Source organism: Bufo bufo, chromosome 1 (genome assembly GCF_905171765.1).
Source record: "Bufo bufo chromosome 1, aBufBuf1.1, whole genome shotgun sequence".
NCBI lineage: Eukaryota > Metazoa > Chordata > Amphibia > Anura > Bufonidae > Bufo > Bufo bufo.
In genome coordinates this window covers 474,688,847-474,707,793 of record NC_053389.1, presented here as the reverse complement: position 1 = coordinate 474,707,793, position 18,947 = coordinate 474,688,847, and the positions used below count along the sequence as shown (strand labels likewise).

At 44.5% G+C, this 18,947-nt stretch overlaps 1 protein-coding gene across 1 annotated transcript in view; it reads left to right on the top strand.

Annotated features, from left to right (window-relative positions):
• Window positions 1-14,929, top strand: part of LEMD3 (LEM domain containing 3) — a 45,253-nt gene extending 30,324 nt beyond the window's left edge. The window contains exons 4-13 of the mRNA XM_040409276.1: window positions 456-523; window positions 2,283-2,362; window positions 3,961-4,103; window positions 4,677-4,778; window positions 5,201-5,303; window positions 7,988-8,163; window positions 8,439-8,520; window positions 13,629-13,734; window positions 13,809-13,887; window positions 13,973-14,929. Of these exons, the coding sequence (XP_040265210.1) occupies window positions 456-523; window positions 2,283-2,362; window positions 3,961-4,103; window positions 4,677-4,778; window positions 5,201-5,303; window positions 7,988-8,163; window positions 8,439-8,520; window positions 13,629-13,734; window positions 13,809-13,887; window positions 13,973-14,127 (1,094 nt within the window). The 3' untranslated portion in view covers window positions 14,128-14,929. The remainder of the gene's footprint in view (window positions 1-455; window positions 524-2,282; window positions 2,363-3,960; window positions 4,104-4,676; window positions 4,779-5,200; window positions 5,304-7,987; window positions 8,164-8,438; window positions 8,521-13,628; window positions 13,735-13,808; window positions 13,888-13,972) is intronic.
• Window positions 14,930-18,947: the final 4,018 nt, after the last annotated feature.

The following is an 18,947-nucleotide window of genomic DNA, read 5'->3' as shown; positions in this document are numbered from 1 at the left end:
GCGCCGAGAGCGCGATCATTCACTACCGCTCCGTGGTCATATCGCGGTCCGGCGATATGCACAAAATCCATATCGTGGCACAAATTTATTTCTCCTAGATCGCCCACCCCTACGAGATATCACCCTTGATGTGCCATTATTGTAAGAGGGGTGCGGGTCCTACCTATGGGACATTCTCCTATCTTCAGAACAAGTCCCCTGAAGTGAAGTGGAGCAGCTGAGCATGTGGGGCTTGCTCTCTGTTCACGGCTATGGAACTCCTTTAGTGGCGAATGAAAAGTGGCCACATATGCACAGGTACTCTCCCTTCACCTCTGAAATTCCTTTTGGAAATATGCCATCAGTGTCACAAATGGGAATCTGCTTTAAACCATGTAGACTTCATTTTACTGAAAATATTTAAAAGTTGTGAAATTTCATTTATTTAATTTTTTCTTGCTTGAATCCCATTGTAGGAGATCACATATGCGGTGATGCTGACTACAGTCATATTTCCGTCCAGGAGGCAACAGAGTATTTACAGGTCAGTGATTTTTGAGTTTTCATTTTTTACTTCCTCAGTGCAGTGAGACACTCCTCCTCCTTACAAAGCCAATACTCTAAGGCCCCTTTCACACGGGCGAGTATTCCGCGCTGGTGCAATGCGTGATGTGAACGCATTGCACCCGCACTGAATCCTGACCCATTCATTTCTATGGGGCTGTGCACACGAGCAGTGATTTTCACGCATCACTTGTGCGTTGCGTGAAAATCGCAGCATGCTCTATATTGTGCGTTTTCAACGCAACGCAGGCCCCATAGAAGTGAATGGGGCTGCGTGAAAATCACAAGCAAGTGCGGATGTGGTGCAATTTTCACGCACGGTTGCTAGGAGACGATCGGGATGGAGACCCGATCATTATGATTTCCCCTTATAACACGGTTATAAGGGAAAATAATAGCATTCTGAATACAGAATGCATAGTACAATAGCGCTGGAGGAGTTAAAAAAAAATAAAATATGTAACTCTCCTTAATCCACTTGATCGCCCAGCCCGGCTTCTCTTCTGTCTTCTTCTTTGCTGTGTGCAGGAAAAGGACCTGTGGTGACGTCACTCCACATGGTCCATCACATGATCTTTTACCATGGTGATGGATCATGTGATGACCGGAGTGATGTCACCACAGGTCCTTTTCCTGCACACAGCAAAGACGACAGAAGAGAAGCCGGGGTGTGCAATCAAGTGGATTAAGGTGAATTAAATTTATTTATTTTTTTAACCCCTCCAGCGCTATTGTACTATGCATTCTGTATCCAGAATGCTATTATTTTCCCTTATAACCATGTTATAAGGGAAAATAATACAATCTACAGAACACCGATCCCAAGCCCGAACTTCTGTGAAGAAGTTCGAGTTTGGGTACCAAACATGCGTGATTTTTCTCACACGAGTGCAAAACGCATTATAATGTTTTGCACTCGCGCAGAAAAATCGGGCATGTTCCCGCAACGCACCCGCACCTTTTCCAGCAACGCCCTTGTGAAAGAGGCCTAACAGTGGGGAGAATGGTGCTCCTGTGTCCCTTGTGACTTCTTTAAACCTGGGGGAAAAAGGGTAGGAGAGGCTTTTGGGCTCGTGGAAATAGCCAAGAGCACTTATTCTGATATCTTATCTCCCATAAAAGTCTATCATGTACAAAAAGCAGTGTGTGCATGCTCATTTTTATTATTGACATATTATACACCTAAATAAAGACATAGCAGAATCCACTGGTATTCTGCCCTGTGTTTAGAGAATTGTCAGGGGAATGAGAGAAAAAAAAGTATGCTCCGAGGGCTTTTCCATTACTAACATTGGTGATCTATGCATAGGATAGGTCATTAATATCTTATGGGTGCAGGCCAATTCCTTGCACCCCTACTGTTCAGCTGTTAGCGGCAACTGCAGTTCTGCAAGTAGAGTCAGAAAACCACAGCACTGTGTAGTGGCAGTTTCAGGTACTGCAGCTGAGCTTCTATTTGTTTGAATAGGTGTATGGCGCGCTGTGCTCTTTCTGCTCTATACACTGTACTTCTGGAAGCATGGCCACTACTTGCAGCTTGATCAGTGGGGGTGTCAGGCCCCCCACCAACCTGAGAACAGGAACTCCTCTTTTATGCTGATATGCAGCATATAAGTCATATCATGGACAGAAGTAGTGCCAATTCTCATATGTTCAGAACGGTCACCTGAAACGACGGGTACACTTTAATTCATTGTGTCCTGTTGTATTTTACAAAATGTGGTAACTTTTATTTACAGGGTTTTGGTCCAGAATATGTTAGTGAGCTGAGCAATTCTTTAAAATGGATTTTACATTCTGGAAAAGATGTTGGAATCAGGTGAGTACACTTAAGCAAACAAGGATGCGTATGGCATAAAAGTGCAAATGTTATATTGGGGTCAAGGAAGACATAAAAATATAAGCACCTTCGACCGATTAGGCTGACTAGACCAAAACGTGCTTGGTCATGAAAGGGGTAGCAACCAAAACTTCCCAGCACAATGCTCTGTTCGCACTTTGTCACGCTTTCTGTTTCTGTTCCATAATAGGCACAGACAAAAAAATAATTAAAGGGAATCTGTCACCTGGTTTGAGCATATTACATGTACAATAAAATACCTTATATCTTGCTGTAGTCTTCATTTTTTGTTTCAAGGCTTGATTAGCGATAAAATCCACTTTTTGTTATGCAAATGGATGTCCAAGGTGCCCAGAGGGGCGTTATTATCCTTCTCTGGAGCCCAGTAACTCCCCCCTTCAGTGCCCAGCCCGCCTTCCTTTAGAGCCCAAGCACGCCTCTTCCAGCATAAGTAACTGCCCACACCCGAACTCTTTGCCCCCCCCCGCTATGTGAAATCTCACGCAGGCACAGTACCGTGGACTGCCTGCGTGATGTAGAAGCTTCTGAGGGCAACAGCTTTAAATTTGTCACTGGGCTCGGCGCATGTAGTAACACCCGAATATGCTCAAACCAGGTGACAGATTCCCTTTAAAGGGTGCCAGATCAGTCATGTGAATGACACCAGTGCCACCTGACAGATTGCATTGCCTTTTGTGTCTGTCAGTATGACTGGAAGAAGTGTGTTGCATGATGTCTTCATTCTTTTCATATTTTTGAATCTGAGCCTACGATGGAAGTGTGAACAGAGTCTTGATGTTAGAGCTTAGGTAAATATTGGAATGCTTTCAGTGGCGGCATCAAAGGTTTGTCACATGAAAAAAATGTATCCCCTATGCAAAGGATAGATGATAAATGTTTGGTGGTCGGGGGGTTCTACTGCTGGGAGGAGAGCTTCAGTGTCCAACATTTGAATGGAGCGGTGGTCATGTGGACTGCCAGACCCCTGTTCTGATCGGCAAAACACTTGTCGCCTATCCTGAGACTAGGAAATAAGTGTTTCATGGTACAAACCCCCCCCCCCCCCCCCCCCCCGTTAAGTAACAAGTGAAATATAAGGTATGGCAAATGAAAAAAATTGTGACTAGTAGGTAGGTTGGGAAAAGTTGAGTTTTTGAGACCAACATAGTGTATCCAAAGAGAAGGAAAAGTATAAAAGAAGGACCAATACTGCATTGGGTAAGATTTTTGATGAAAGGTATTTGAAGGGATAGGAGATGGGTATGATTGCCTTGGAGACACTGTCCATCGCTAAATTCAGTTGTATGGGACTATCAGACATAGCAGCGTACAATCGCTCGCCTATCTCTGGCAGTCCAATAGAGCTAAATGGAGCAACAGCATGCACGCTCGACTCCTCCATTCAAACTGAGGGGAATGGGCTGCAGATATCGGATAAGTTCTCAACAGGTTTAGGACGTTCAAGGGGGACTTTATAAATTTCCCTATGTGTATATACATCTATGTTGTGCCAGAAGCAGTGTTAAAAAGTTGCCAGCTGTATGTTTGATACTGAAGACTTTTTATTTTATTTTCAGGTGCTTTGGAGATGTGGAAGATGCTGAGTTAAATATAACTGATGTGAAATATTTGGAATCCACACGACCACAAATGTCCTTTGTATGTCGTATCCGCCGCGCCATTGTGACTGTAGCTTACAGATTATCACTCTTGCTTCTAGGTAACTTCCCTCAATGTGAACTGCATGATGGGGATGTGCGATGTACAGTCTGCATACTGTTGATTTAAAATTGCCATCGGCAACCTGTCCTAGAATGTAAGCAGTACTGGTTGCCACAATTTGCAGAGCTGCCTGGGGGTGGCGCAGCTGAGCCTCACTACACTGCTCTACAATAGAGGGTAATGATGGGATCCTACCTGCGATTTGCCATCATGGCTGAGCAGCCTGACCGCAAAACTCCAGTACGTAGTATATGTAAGTGCCGGTGCATAGTATATAGTGGGGCCCTGCTCCTTCACCTCCTAGGCAGCTCTGCAAGTGGAGGCAACCAGTCTTGCTCACATTCTAGTGCAGGTTGCTGGCCATTTTAAATCTCAGAGAATGCCTTTTTAAACTGGTATACAGATTTGTATGTTTTATTTGTTAGAGGGAAGGAAATCAGACGTGTGTGAACTCCAAAGTATTAAAGCTAAAGATTTGCTAAACATAGGATTAAGCATGTTTTGATATGAACCTCATATATCAACTAATGGCAGAACTGCAAAACTATATGCTTTTTCTACGTACGTAAAGGTGTTGCCGTGGTATTTGGAGTGCTTCAGTATATGCGATACCGCTGGAAAAAAGAAGAGGAGGAAACTAAACAAATGTATGACCTCGTGGTGAAAATTATAGGTTAGTATTATAATTCCAGATAATTAACAATTATTGTATTGTAATTTCTGTCTTGTAATGTACTAAAATCCATTGAAATTTTGCATTATGTTCAGCACATTCAATGTCCTATGAATTATAATCTTTCGTGGCTGTAGCAGTCACTTACTGGTCACTGTGCTGACGTTAGGAAAGCTGACTTGTTACCACTAATACAACTAGTTAGTGGCAGAAAGCACATAGAAGAAATGTCAGATAATTGTGCATTGGATTCAAAGGACACGTTGTCTTGAGGTTATTTCAAGTACAGTATATATAGTGATTCTTGTGAGTTTGCTGTTCCGATTTTCTAGTGTCTGCCATTGTACATTTGAAGCTGGCAGGTTCAGTGTTGGTTTAATTTCTATTGCAATGCACAGTTACATATGTAATTGTACCTTCAGATGTTTTAAAAAGTCATAACGAAGCTTGTCAAGAAAACAAAGAACTAGAGCCATATACACCAATTCCCCATGTGAGAGATTCCTTGATCCCTCCGTCTGACAGGTATGTTTCCAGTTTTGATCTTATTTATTCCAAAATTAGTGACCGTACACGTCAAAGTCTAAAAGAGGTTGCCCCACCTCCACATTTATGGCATTGCCTGGATATGCTATCAATGTCAGGCAGGTGCAGGTCAAACCTCTGGGAGCTGCTCCTATCTTATCTCCAGAACCACGGTTCCTGAAGGGAAGGTAGAGCAGCTGCACGTGCACGGCTTGTTCTGTTGTGGGTGGGACCTGCAGTTATCTGGCATTTGTAGCATATTCTAGTGATATGTTATAGATGTTGAGATTAGACCTTTAAAATGAAAAGGTGCAGTTTACTACTATTAACATGGTGTGTAGTATGAAAGGGGGTATCCGATCCTGTAAACACACCTTGAAATGCCCAGGTCCCTGGTGTGATGTGACGCTAGGGGAGCAAGTCACAGTTGAGTCTGGGTATTGGCTGCACCCCCGTCGCCGAATGTTGTGATCTGCATGACTGGGAGATGCAGCGGTGGCTGTGCAGTGATCCAGAGGGACACGGGTGTCGAAGACCATTTAAGCATGTTCTGTTTGAGGGAGCCAGGCATTTGGGAGGTTGTTTACAGGATCGGATAACCACTTTAATATTAACCTCTTCTACCCCGGGCCAGTTTTCACCTTCCTGCCCAGGCCATTTTTTGCAAATCTGACATCGCTTTGTGGGAATAACTTGGGAACACTTTTACTTATCCAGCCATTCTGAGATTTTCTCGTGACATGTTGTACTTCATGACAGTGGTAAATTTGAGTCTACTTTCCATTTTGAATCCATTTTTTTTTTTTTTTTCTGTAACACCGCAAGGGTTAACAGCCAAACAAAACTCAATATTACCCAGATTCTGCAGTTTACATAAATTCCCCATATGTGGTCGTAAACTGCTGTACGGGCACACGGCAGGGTGCAGAAGGAAAAGGAGCGCTATATGGTTTTTGGAGGGCAGATTTTGATGGCCCATTTGAAGCCCCCCCCCCGATGCACCCTACAGTAGAAACTCCCAAAAAGTGACCCCATTTTGGAAACTAAGGGATAAATGTTTTGATACTATTTTGGGGTAGCTATGATTTTTGATCATTCTATATTACGCCTTTTGTGAGGCAAGGTAACCAAAAAATGGGTGTTCTGGCACAGTTTATTTATTTATTTATTTTTTACAATGTCTATCTGATGGATTTAGATCATGTGCTATTTTTATAGAACAAGTTGTCACGGATGTGAAAATGTTTTTGTTTTTTCCTCCCAGTTTTCGTTTTGGCTATGTTAAAGATAATACAAACAGATCCGTTCTGAACGGATGCATGCGGTTGTATTATCTGAACGGATGCGTTTCTGCAGATCCATGACGGATCCGTATCAAACGCGAGTGTGAAAGTAGCCTTATGTAGGGACTTGCTGCCTGAATTCATATACTAAAATATATAGACCAAAAGTTAGGACACACCTTCTCATTCAAAGAGTTCTTTATTTTCATGACTATGAAGGCATCAAAACTATGAGTTAACACATGTGGAATTATATATTTAGTATATGAATTCAGGCTTGTCCGGTGCACGCGTCTCGCCCTTGACAATGGGCATGTATATTCAGAGAAAATCAACGCAGCACTCGTCTTGTAAAAAACGCTGTGACTTTATTCACACATGTGATACACAACTTGGCTTGAGAAGGATCCCGGAAGGGGATTGAAACGTTATGTATCACATGTGTGAATAAAGTCACTGCGTTTTTTACAAGAAGAGTGCTGCGTTTATTTTCTCTAATATATATATTTCTTTGCAACTTTATATGTGTATGTTGGGGGAAAGAGCGTTTTTACTTTGACAGTTGTCTAGGCGACCCAGAAAGGGGCTGGATCTGCTAGGCCTCCTTAGAAGGGAAGTCTCGATGCTTGTGTAAGGCATCGGGCTCTCTTTTCACCCATCGGGTTACCGTCATCGCAGTGCAGGGACCATGTGGCTTTTACAGCGATGCCGGCGGATATAACAGGGGCCTGGGTGTCGTTGACAGCCGGGCCGCTGCACCCGAGCGGTGCGCGCCCAATCAGCATGATGTACTAGTACGTCAAATGGCTGGAAGTCACTTCCCGCTATGATGTAATAGTGTCATATGTCAGGAAGGGGTTAAAAATGTATATACTGAACGTTTAGCTTATAGATATAACATTGCCAAAGTTACTGAGCATTTATATCCAAAGTTGCATCCAACATTCTCCTTTCTGCTAAGTAGTCTACTTTGTCTATGTGTCACCAGCAAGCATAGTTCAGCCTTCAAAATGTGTAGTCTTGTAGTATGATCTGTATGACAGCAAACTTTTTATTACATTGGTAAATCCAAGATGGATTTTTATCCAACTGTTGTGATGCAGTTGCAGCATGTCGCAATGTGACACAATAGACTAGCATTATAAAATACGTGGCATCGCCATGTAGCCCTAGCCTTAGATCTTGCAGATAACCAGTAGCTTTTTAAATGTAGCTATACATGTAAATGGAGACGAAGAAATCCTTGTAGGATCCGTATTGAATGCCCTGTCCACATACTGTTCTGCACTTTTTAGTTTTTTTAAAGTTTATTTTTAGTATATAGTTCAGAAATGCTTGTGCATAGGCCATATGTAATACTGTTTGAAAAGTCACAGCGACGACTTGTTTCATCTCCCTCAGAAAAAAAATGAAGAAAGTTTGGGAAAGAGCAGTTGAATTCCTGGCTGCAAATGAATCTCGTGTACGTACTGAAGGAAAGAAAATTAGAGGAGCAGACTTCCTTGTATGGAAATGGACTCAGCCTTCAACATGTGAAAAACCTTCAGTCATCCCATCCAAAGTGTGGCAAGGGCAAGGTGGGTATTTTAGACTCAGTTTTTCCTTAAAACATGGGAGAAACTGTAGAAATCAGAATTCTGCCTTTTTTTAATTTGCAACTTTTTGTCAGCGTCTGACTTCTTTATATAGTTGTTACTCTAATCTCAGTTACTAGAAAACTTTTCTTATTAACCAGGGCACAAATAAATAATTTGTTTAATTTTCCACCCACCCACCCAACAAATCTTTCTATATGTCAAGATGTTGTCCTCCAGGTCAGATTATCTAAGTATTTATTTATTTTTTTACTTAGCCTTCCATTTGGATAAAAGAAATTCCCCTCCAAACAGCCTCACGCCTTGTTTAAAGATCCGTAACATGTTTGATCCAGTGATGTAAGTATATGAACATTTTAAAACTAATTGGGAGTGCTATGTTGGCCAGCTTCATGTGACATCAACCTGATTTATTTATTTTTTCCACTAAATTGGTTCTGCGATAATTATGTTCTGAATCTGTCACTAGCTTCCTGCTGCCTTATCTGAGGACTGCATAATCTAGTAACAGACTGGGTTTTCAACAGAGGCTCACTTACTATTCTTTGGTCAGGTGCTCAATTGGCATTCTTTACTTAAAATCATCGATGAGGTCCCAAGCACTAGAGCAGGGGTCAGCCACTTCCAGCACTCGGCTCTTGTGAAACTACAACTCCCAGCATGCACACTCGCTCAGCTATTGTCGGAACTCCCGTAGAAGTGAATGGCGCATACTAGAAGTTCTAGTTTTACAACAGCTAGAGTGCTAACTCCTGCACTAGAGTCCTGGTATTCATGACGCAAGTTGCCCTACGTTGTCAGGCAGTCGCCATGACATGCTGTTCGATTTGCAGGTAGTATATTATAGAGCAGGAGGAGCTGGGCAGATTGATATATAATTTTGTGAGAGAAGTCGGTAAAACCTGTAATTTATCAATTTAAATCTCTGCTTTTTGTGAATTTAAGACCTCCCCCTTGTGCAGCTGACTGACAGCTATCAGATTAAATGTACCATTTACAGTTTGTTAAATACTATGCAACAGCACTCTGATTACATAAAATAAATAAGAAAATATATAAACTAATGCTGTACTCGGTATATAAATGAAAGTGAGATTCTTTGCAAATATATTTTGAGCAAAATGTTGTGCCCATCCCCCCACGGCAAAGCCATCTTTTGGACAGGAACCTATGCTAAATGCTACCTTTACTGGTGTCATACGGCCACCGTGAGTTCGTGAATACTTGTATTGCTTCATAATGACATTTTCACTAATTAGGACTTAAAGAGGACCTTTCACTAGAATAAAAAATTCTAAACTAAGCATACAGACATGGAGAGCGGCGCCCAGGGATCTCCCTGCACTTGCTGTTATCCCTGGGCGCCGCTCCGTTCTCCCGGTATAGGCTCCGGTATCTTCATATGTTCGCCTCAACTGTAAGTGCAAGGAGATCCCTGGGCGCCGCTCTCCATTTCTGTATACTTAGTTTAGATTTTTTTTATTCTAGTGAAAGGTCCTCTTTAACCCCCTTAAGGACACAGGCTTATTACACCTTAGGACCAGGCCATTTTTTGCAAATCTGACCAGTGTCACTTTAAGTGCTGATAACTTTAAAACGCTTTGCCTTATCCAGGCCGTTCTGAGATTGTTTTTTCGTCACATATTGTACTTCATGACACTGGTAAAATGAAGTCAAAAAAATTTATTTTTTTTGCACCAAAAAAATACCTAATTTAACAAAAATTTGGAAAAATTTGCAAATTTCAAAGTTTGTTTCTCTACTTCTGTAATACATAGTAATACCCCCAAAAATTGTCATGACTTTACATTCCCCATATGTCTACTTCATGTTTGAATTATTTTGGGAATGATATTTTATTTTTTGGGGATGTTACAAGGCTTAGAAGTTTAGAAGCAAATCTTAAAATTTTTCAGCAATTTACAAAAACTAAATTTTTAGGGACCAGTTCAGGTCTGAAGTCACTTTGCAAGGCTTACATAATAGAAACTACCCAAAAATGACCCCATCTAAGAAACTACACCCCTCAAGGTATTCAAAACTGATTTTACATACGTCGATAACCTTTTAGGTGTTGCACAAGAGTTATTGGCAAATGGGGATGAAATTTGAGAATTTCATTTTTGTCTAATTTTTCATTTTAACCCATTTTTCCCCACTAACAAAGCAAGGGTTAACAGCCAAACAAGACTGTATCTTTATTGCCCTGACTCTGCCGTTTACAGAAACACCCAATATGTGGTCGTACACTACTGTACGGCCACACAGCGGGGCGTAGAGTGAAAGGTGCGCCGTTTGGTTTTTGGAGGGCTGATTTTTATGGACCGGTTTATTTACACCATGTCCTGTTTCAACCCCTCTGATGCACCCCTCGAGTAGAAACTCCCTAAAAGTGACCCCATTTTGGAAACTACAGGATAAGGTGGCATTTTTTTGGGGGGACTATTTTTAGGGTAAATATGATTTTTGGTTGCTCTATATTACATTTTTGTGAGGCAAGGTTACCAAAAATTGAAATTCTGAAATTTCATCTCCATTTGCCATTAACTGTTGAACACCTAAAGGGTTAATAAAGTTTGTATAATCAGTTTTGAATACCTTGAGGGGTGTAGTTTCTTAGATGGGTTCACTTTTAGGGAGTTTTTACTCTAGGGGGGCTTCAAAAGGGACATGGGGGTCAATAAAAAAGGCCATCAAAATCGGCCTTCCAGAAACCATGTCGGTCCTTTCCTTTTGTGGCCTCCCTTTTACTGATACAGCAGTTTACGACCACAAATGTGGCATTTCTGTAATTTGCAATATCGGGGTAATAAATTTAAACTTTTGTTTGGTTGTTAACCCTTGTTTTGTTACCGGAAAAAACGGATTGAAATGGAAAAGTGCCAAAAATAGCGGTTTTGGCACAGTTTTTTTTTTTTTTAACAGTGTTAATCTGGGGGGTTAGGTCATGGGATATTTTTATAGAGGAGATTCTTATGGACGCGGCAATGCCTAATAAGTCTACTTTTTTTTTTTTTTACAATTATTTAGGTTTTTTACTATTTTCTTTTTTGATGTAAATATTTTTTTTTGGGTATCAAGTCTAAGGGTCATTTTTTTAATTTATTTTTTTATCCAATTATCTCATGTGGGGGCTCATTTTTTGCGGGATGAGCGGACTGTTTTATTGGCACTATTTTGGGGGCTATATGACTTTTTGATCGCTTGCTATTAAACTTTTTATTATGTAAGGTGACAAAAAACTTTTCTTTTTTTTTCTGGACCGTGTTAATCTGGTGGGGTTAGGTCATGGGGTATTTTTATAGAGGAGATTACCGACGCGGCGATACCTAATATGTCTACTTTTAATAAATTTTTTATTTTTTTTTTCTCAAGTCTGAGAACCCGTTTTTTTTTTTATCCGATGTCAGTGCTAAATTGGGATATAAATTTAGTACTCCATGGAAGTGTGATACTCCCTGAAGCAACAGTCAATGCAGAGGCCCGGATGATCGGGGCACTTGTCGCACTGAGTAGTGGTGTCCTTCCATATCCCCCTCCTGCGACACTCTGCGCTTTTTTTTTTTTGGGTTCGTCCCTTCTTTCCAGTATGGGGGACCACACCTGGAAAGTGTTGGCCAGGGACGATCCGGGCGCCTACAGTTCCCGAGGTACTCCGGCCTGCTCTTTCCCGGTCCGAAAAGATCAGGGCCCTGGAGGGTCTAGGGTCACACCAGACACCCTAACTTAGGGTGATGCAATCAAAGTTCAGAAACTAACTTTCCCTTTTTTTCCCCCTGCCTAAACCAAACTTTCCCTATGCTGTCCCTATGTACCTGATGGGGGGGTGCTGGGGCAGAGATCGGGTCCTGGGGGTGCTGGCAGCGATGGCGGACACACGTGCAGGCAGCTCCTCTCTCCCCTGGCTCCGGAATACAAAAGGAGGAAGAGAGGAGCGCCTGCCTCTTTTGAATCTGCCGCTGGACCGCCCACAGACCAATCAGAAAGCGATCCTGAGTGGTGATGTCACAATCACCACTCAGGATCGCTGGATGGTGATTGGTGGGGTGAAATCACACCACCATCACCATCCTGTTCCGGATTATCGGGTCTTCAGAGACCCGAATAACCCGGAAACGCAGAAAACCGCAGGTCTGAATTGACCTGCGGTTTTCTGCGATCGCATATATGGGGGGGTCACTGGACCCCCCGGCGCATTTGCCCCAAGTGCCTGCTCAATGATTTGAGCAGGCACAGGGTTCCGATCACTGCCCGCCGCGCGGCGGTGAGCGAAAATACACAGGGCGTACATGTACTCCCTGTGTCCTTAAGTACCAGGGCACAAGGGCGTACCTGTACGCCCTGTGTCCTTAAGGGGTTAATGGAGTTATTTAAAATGGCCGCCAGCAACCTGTCTCAGAATGTGAGCAGAACTGGTTACTTCCTAGCGGTGTGAGAGGGCGAGGCCTCACTATACTCTGGCATTTGTTTATACTACATATCGGTGAGTTTCCCTATCGGGCTGCTCAGCCAGGTCCTGCTCACATTGTATGACTGGTTCCTGGCAGCAATTCCAGAAATCATTCCAGGAGAACCCCTTTAACTTCAAGGTCTGGTGTGATGTAGAACAGATTTTGCTAAGTTAATACAAGGCGCTTGCCAATTCATTGTGATTATCCATACTATTTTGCCTCCTTTGCTGGCTGGATTAATTTTTTCATCACATTACACACTGCTCGTTTCCATGGTTTTGACCACCCTGCAATCCAGCAGCAGTGTTTGGGCTTGCACACTACAGAAAAAGTGCCGGCCTTTCTGGTGGCCAGGAGCGCACATAAGCTGGTACTTTTTCCTATAGTGTGCAAGCACAGCCATGCTGCTGGATCGCAGGGTTGTTGTAACCATGGAAACGAGCCGTGTATAATGTGATGGAAATATAACCCAATAGAGCAAAAACATTTTTTGTATTTCTCCCCAAACACCCCCCCCCCCCCACAATGCATTATTAAAGCGGTTAATCACCACTCCCACCTGCTCTGTATTTTCTCCTGTTATATTTTGAAGCGATGAGATGTTTATTTAGTGCAAAACATGTGATCTGTTTTTATTCTGATTTTTTTCATTACCCAATTTACATATTAGAAGTAATGTACAGGGTGGGAAGACAAAGGAAAAATGTGACAGAACATGTAATTGCAGTGTTGTATAGTCTGACAATTGTACCTTAATTAGGGTGCATTTACACGGCCATATGTATTTTGCAGTCCACGAACACGGATCTTCAAAATACGGGTTGCGTCCGTCTTTTGCAGACCCGTTAACTTCAGTTGGTTTGTGGTTCACATCTGCAGCCAAGAATAGGACACGTTCTATCTGTTATGGAAGCTGAAAGCACACAGAAGGCAACTTTAAGTTGTTTAGGAGCGAGACTCATATTCCTTGTATTTTTTTACTTATCTATTTTTTAGGGAAATTGGAGATCATTGGCATTTGGCAATTCAAGAAGCTATTCTGGAGAAATGCAGTGATAATGAAGGGATTGTTCACATTGCGGTTGATAAGAATTCCCGGGAGGTAGTTGCACTTTCTTTATGTTTTCACAGAATGTTGTACTTCTCTTCTTAATGTTGACATTTCGTGTTCTTCAGGGTTGTGTGTATGTCAAATGTCTATCACCAGATTATGCAGGGAAGGCATTTAAGTCGCTGCATGGATCTTGGTTTGACGGTAAGGACTTTTGACTTTCTGTACAGTAGTACATTCGTTGTTTTAGATTCTGCAAGCGTTTTTTAATTATCTTTTCTTTCCTCAGGAAAGCTGGTGACTGTGAAATATTTGCGATTAGACAGATATCATCATCGTTTTCCTCAGGCTCTCACATGCAACACTCCTTTGAAGCCTTTAAACAAACAAATGAACTCTTTGTCGCAGTTAAATCTACGAACAGGCACATCTCACGCGTCATGAGACTGTTGTCCTAATGACTGTTCTATTTGCAGCAGGGGTGGGGGTCCTGACTTGCACCGGTCTTCCCTTTAATTTTTGTCTTTTGAGTTTTCCCCATCTTCATCAGTATATCAACATTTCCAGTGAGCACCGGCTGTTCGGTCTTGTGGTAAATCATCATCGAAAGGACGTTGCAAGAAAATACTGGTTTACATGACATCTTGTATTGGAGGACAGCAGCGTTTTTTGTTTTTGTTTTTTTACCAATTTGAGATGATGATCATGGCTTGTTTGTGAACCATATGACTGTTTTCTTGAATTGAAACGTGGAAGATAATTTATTGAATTCCTATGGGATCCTGCACACTATTTTGTCATATACATCTATACTCTTAATAGTAAATTGTACATTTTTGAGGTTAACTCTATGACTTCTGCTGCTGTAGATAGTGATTTTTGTTACAGCTGAAGTACAGGGAATATCTGGCTTGGGAATTATGTAAGACATGTACTTTGCCTTTTGTATTTAAGTGTAATTGATGGTGGTGGCGGCAAAAGTCTTGTGCAAATGTCTGCTTACAAGCAGTAAATAAGCTTCCTATTTTATTCATAACATAATGTTATTTTATATAATAAATTGGCTGCACCATCTCATAAAGGTCAAACAGCCAGTTACCTTTAAAAGTATTAGATACAAATTTAAATATCTTTTATAGGTTTTATATGAAATGTCTGACTCTGTTTCATGTGAGGTCTGATACCAATTGTAAAGACTGAAATTATTGTGAGCAATAAATACACAATTGGCAGATGCTGGACAATTTATTTTGTGAGATGATGTATTTATTTGAACCTGTTAGGACACTGTATGGCTGATATTGCTGTAAGTCTCCCATCCATTTTTGTTTTCCATAATGTTGGCCTCCACACTATAGCAAATGTAAAGATCAAGCTGGTGAATTGTTACCCTCGTATGCATTGGGTCTTGACACACAAATGTGTAGTTCATGTATAAAAAAAAAAAAAAAAAAAAAAAAAGGAAGTTGCCTGTATTCCTCAATATTAAAGTTTTTTTGCTTTGTTATTAAAAGAAGCAGTTATTCCACTTCGTTTTCTACATGATACATAGCAAAGCTGTCTCTTATGATTATGCAAACCTTCCCCCTGCCAGAATAGATGTTAGAGTAGGATCAAGGAAGTTAAAGGGGTTGTCCGGGTTCAGAGCTGAACCCGGACATATCCTTATTTTCACCCAGGCAGCCCCCCTGAGGCTAGCATCGGAGCATCCCGTGCTCCGATGTGCTCCCTTGCCCTGCGCTAAATCGCACAGGGTAAGGTCTTCCTGCTTTGTCCTGGCTCCATGGCTTCCGGGCTGTCTTCCATGGACCTTTTGGTCCTCACCTGTCAACTTTTGCACCCACAAGGTCACATGTGCCGCTGCAGCCAATGACCGGCCTAAGGGTCCATTCACACGTCTGCAAAATGGCCATCTCAATCATGCGGACGCAATCCTTTTCAATGGGGCTGCAAAAGATGCGGACAGCACACAGTGTGTTGTCCACATCCGCCCTTCCGTTCCGCGGCCCTGCAAAAAATTAGAACATGTCCTATTCTTGTCTGCAGACACTGACAAGAAAAGGCATTTCAATTATAGTTCTATGCGGAACGCACATGGCTGGTGTCCGTGTTTTGCGGATCTGCAATTTGCGGACATGTGAATAGGGGCCCTTAGTGGTAGTTTCCACAACAAGGCACGTCACTGGTAGGTCACATGTGGTTTGGGGACAGATCACCACGAGGGCCTATCATTAGCTGCAGTGGCACGTGACCTTGTGGGTGTGGAAGTTGACAGATGGGACCATCTTACAAGGAGCAAGTGAGCATAGATTTCTTTAAAGGTACCACTGTGGGTGGATTTAAAAAAAAAAAAAACATGAACAAGCTTTTTAATGCAGTTTCCCTTTAGAAATGTAGGGTACAGTTTTAGAGGTCTCAAGACACCAGCTTTAATTTCTCGCCCAGTTTCCTTGGGGGACACAGAAGACCTTGGTATAGCTCATCTCCCTAGGAGGCGTGACACTAAGTGAAGACTGTTAAGCCCCTCCTCCACAGCTATACCCTCAGCCTGGAGAGAGAGACTGCCAGTTTTTGCTTAGTGTCCAAGGAGGCAAGACACTCCCTGCTCTGCAGGGCTGCTTTCTCCTTGTTTCAATTTTAGTTTTTTACTTTTTTATTTTATTTTTGTTCCAGATCATCAGGGATAACAGAGACGCACTAGACCTCTCTGTTCTCCCGGGGTTGAGCTGCGCCAGTGCCGGTCACCCGCACTGCTGCCTCCCCCACAGAAGGCAAGGTGGATCAGGGCAGCCTCGCTCCCCTACATCCCGCCAGCGCAAGGGTCGCCCGCACGCCAAGTCCCTCTCCCAGCGTCCTGCCACTACGGTGCCAGTAGCTGAAGGGGCGACCCTGCTGGAACGGACCGAGGGTGAAGACGACTATGGTGAGAGAGAGGCTTCTCCAGCCCTACGTCCCCCGTCCCCCCCCGGTCTCCTGCGTGCCTGACCCTATACTGGGCCTATGGACCCTTCTGCCCATGCTAGACCTAGGCTGGCTCCTGGGCTGTCGCAGGGCGACATTCTGCTCCCTCTCTCCTGGCCTCCAGGACATTGGCACCCTTCTCCCTACAAGAAGAATGCCTAGGGAGCTGCGGAGGTCCGCAACTAGCTGCCCCTGATGGAGGGGTTATGCAGGCGTCCACCCTCACAGACCCGGTCTCAGGGTCCCCCTCCCTCTTACCGGCCACTACTTCAGGGCCAGAGGGCCCGCGCCTTGCTGCCACTGACCCTCCCTACTCTCACGGACACCGTTCCAGGGGAAAGGAGGTTGTAGCTGCCGGCCATATGGAGCGCTGTTCTAGGCAGGTGCCCGCTCCAGGGGTGAAATGGCTGCCGGGTGCAGGGTCCTCACTTCCGGACAGCTGGGTGGGCACCGTGGCCTGCAAAATGAGCGCTTCAACAGCCCCGGCCGACCGTCGGAACAAAACTTGTGTTCCACTTCAAGGCCGCGATCCCGCTCTATCCGGGTCCCCGGCTCGCGGGGTGGGCACCCGCGGCCGGTATGTGCCGCTCCGTAGGCCCGGCTGGTACTTTAAGTACTGTGCGGCCCCGGTCATCCGGGCGCCGCTAAAAATTTAGGCCCCGGCTCTTACGGCCCGCGGGGTGGGCACCCGCGGCCGGTATGTGCCGCTCCGTAGGCCGGCCGGTACTTTAAATACTGTGCGGCCCCGGTCAGCCGGGCGCCGCTAAAAATTTAGGCCCCAGCTTCACGCTACTAGGCCGCAAATTCAGGCCTCTGTTGGAGGGGGCTGGAACTTCTCCAGGCGTGAATTCTTCCCGCCTGGAGGTTCCCCCGCCCCCAGAGGATCGCAGTGCCGCCCCCCAGGCCGGATCCCTGTTAACCCTTTGGGTACAGGCCGGCTTCCGATGAGCCTGTATGGGTGGATCTGTGCCCTGTAGGTGGCCCCCCCTTTTATTTTATTTTTTTCTGCCTCAGTGAGGCTGTGTGTTAAAAAAAAAAAAAAAAAAAAAAAAGAAAGTTTTTATTATATATATGACTTGTGGGCTGCGCAGGACGCTGCAGCCTCATCTCAGAGTGCTGCCTGTATACATGCCCCCCTTCCATAGGCGGCATGGTGTCGCGCTCCCCGGCTGCGGCGCTGCCAGGGTCTTTTTTCCCCTTCTAGGTGGTTTTCTTGCCCTTTCCGCGCTACGGCGCTGGTCAAGTGCATGCCTTTTCTGTAGGCAACATTCGTCACCCTCTCCAGTTATGGTGCCTGCCATGTGCAGGACCCCCCTCCTGGGCGGGATACTGCACTCTCCCTAACTGCGGGTTGGCCTTGTGCATGATCCCCCTTTCATTGGCGGCCTACTGCAGTTTCTCCGGATACAATGCTGGCCATGTGCACGACCCCCTTCCATAGGTGGAACACGGCACTCTCACTGGGTTCGCTGCTGGCCATGTGCGTGCCCCCCTTCCATAGGTGGAACACGGCACTCTCACTGGATTCGCTGCCTGCCATAGGCATGACTCCCTTCTGTGGACGGCATTCGGCACTCTCACTGGATTCACTGTCAGCCATGTGCATGACCACCTTACATAGGCGGTATGATGTACTCTCATTGGATTCACTGCCGGCCTTGGGTATGCCTCCTTCCCGGGTGGCGGCATACATACACTCCCTCGGTCGGTGGTTGTTCTCTCGCCGGTACATTGTTGGCCATGTGCATGACCCCTATACATAGCGGGGTGCTTGCACTCTCTCTGGATCCGCGGCCGGCCATATGCATGACCCCTCTTCTGTGGGCGGTGTACGCACTCTCACTGGATTCGCTGCCGGCCATGGGCATGCCTCCTTCGGTGGCATACACACTTTCTCACCGACTGCTCGCATTCTCCCTGGATGCGATGCTGGACATGTGCATGACCCCCCCCCCCCCCCCTTCCTTTTCTGGGCGGCATACTACACTCTCACCAGATACGTTGCTGGCCTTGAGCATGGCCTCTAACATGGGTGGAACGCTTGCGCTTCCATTGGATACGGTGCTGGCCTTGTGCGTGACCACCCCTCATTCCATGGGTGGAATTTTGCACGCTCACAAGATTCAAGGCTGTCCTTGTATGTGCTGTACTGGACTTGCACATGTTCCCCTTCATTGGCGGAGTAGTTACACTCTCACGAAATTTCGGGTTGGGTGAATTGTTGCACACTCACTTAATGCTAAGATAGCCCTGTGCATGCCCCCCTTTTTCACTAGGTGGACCTCCTGCGTTCCTGCTGGATA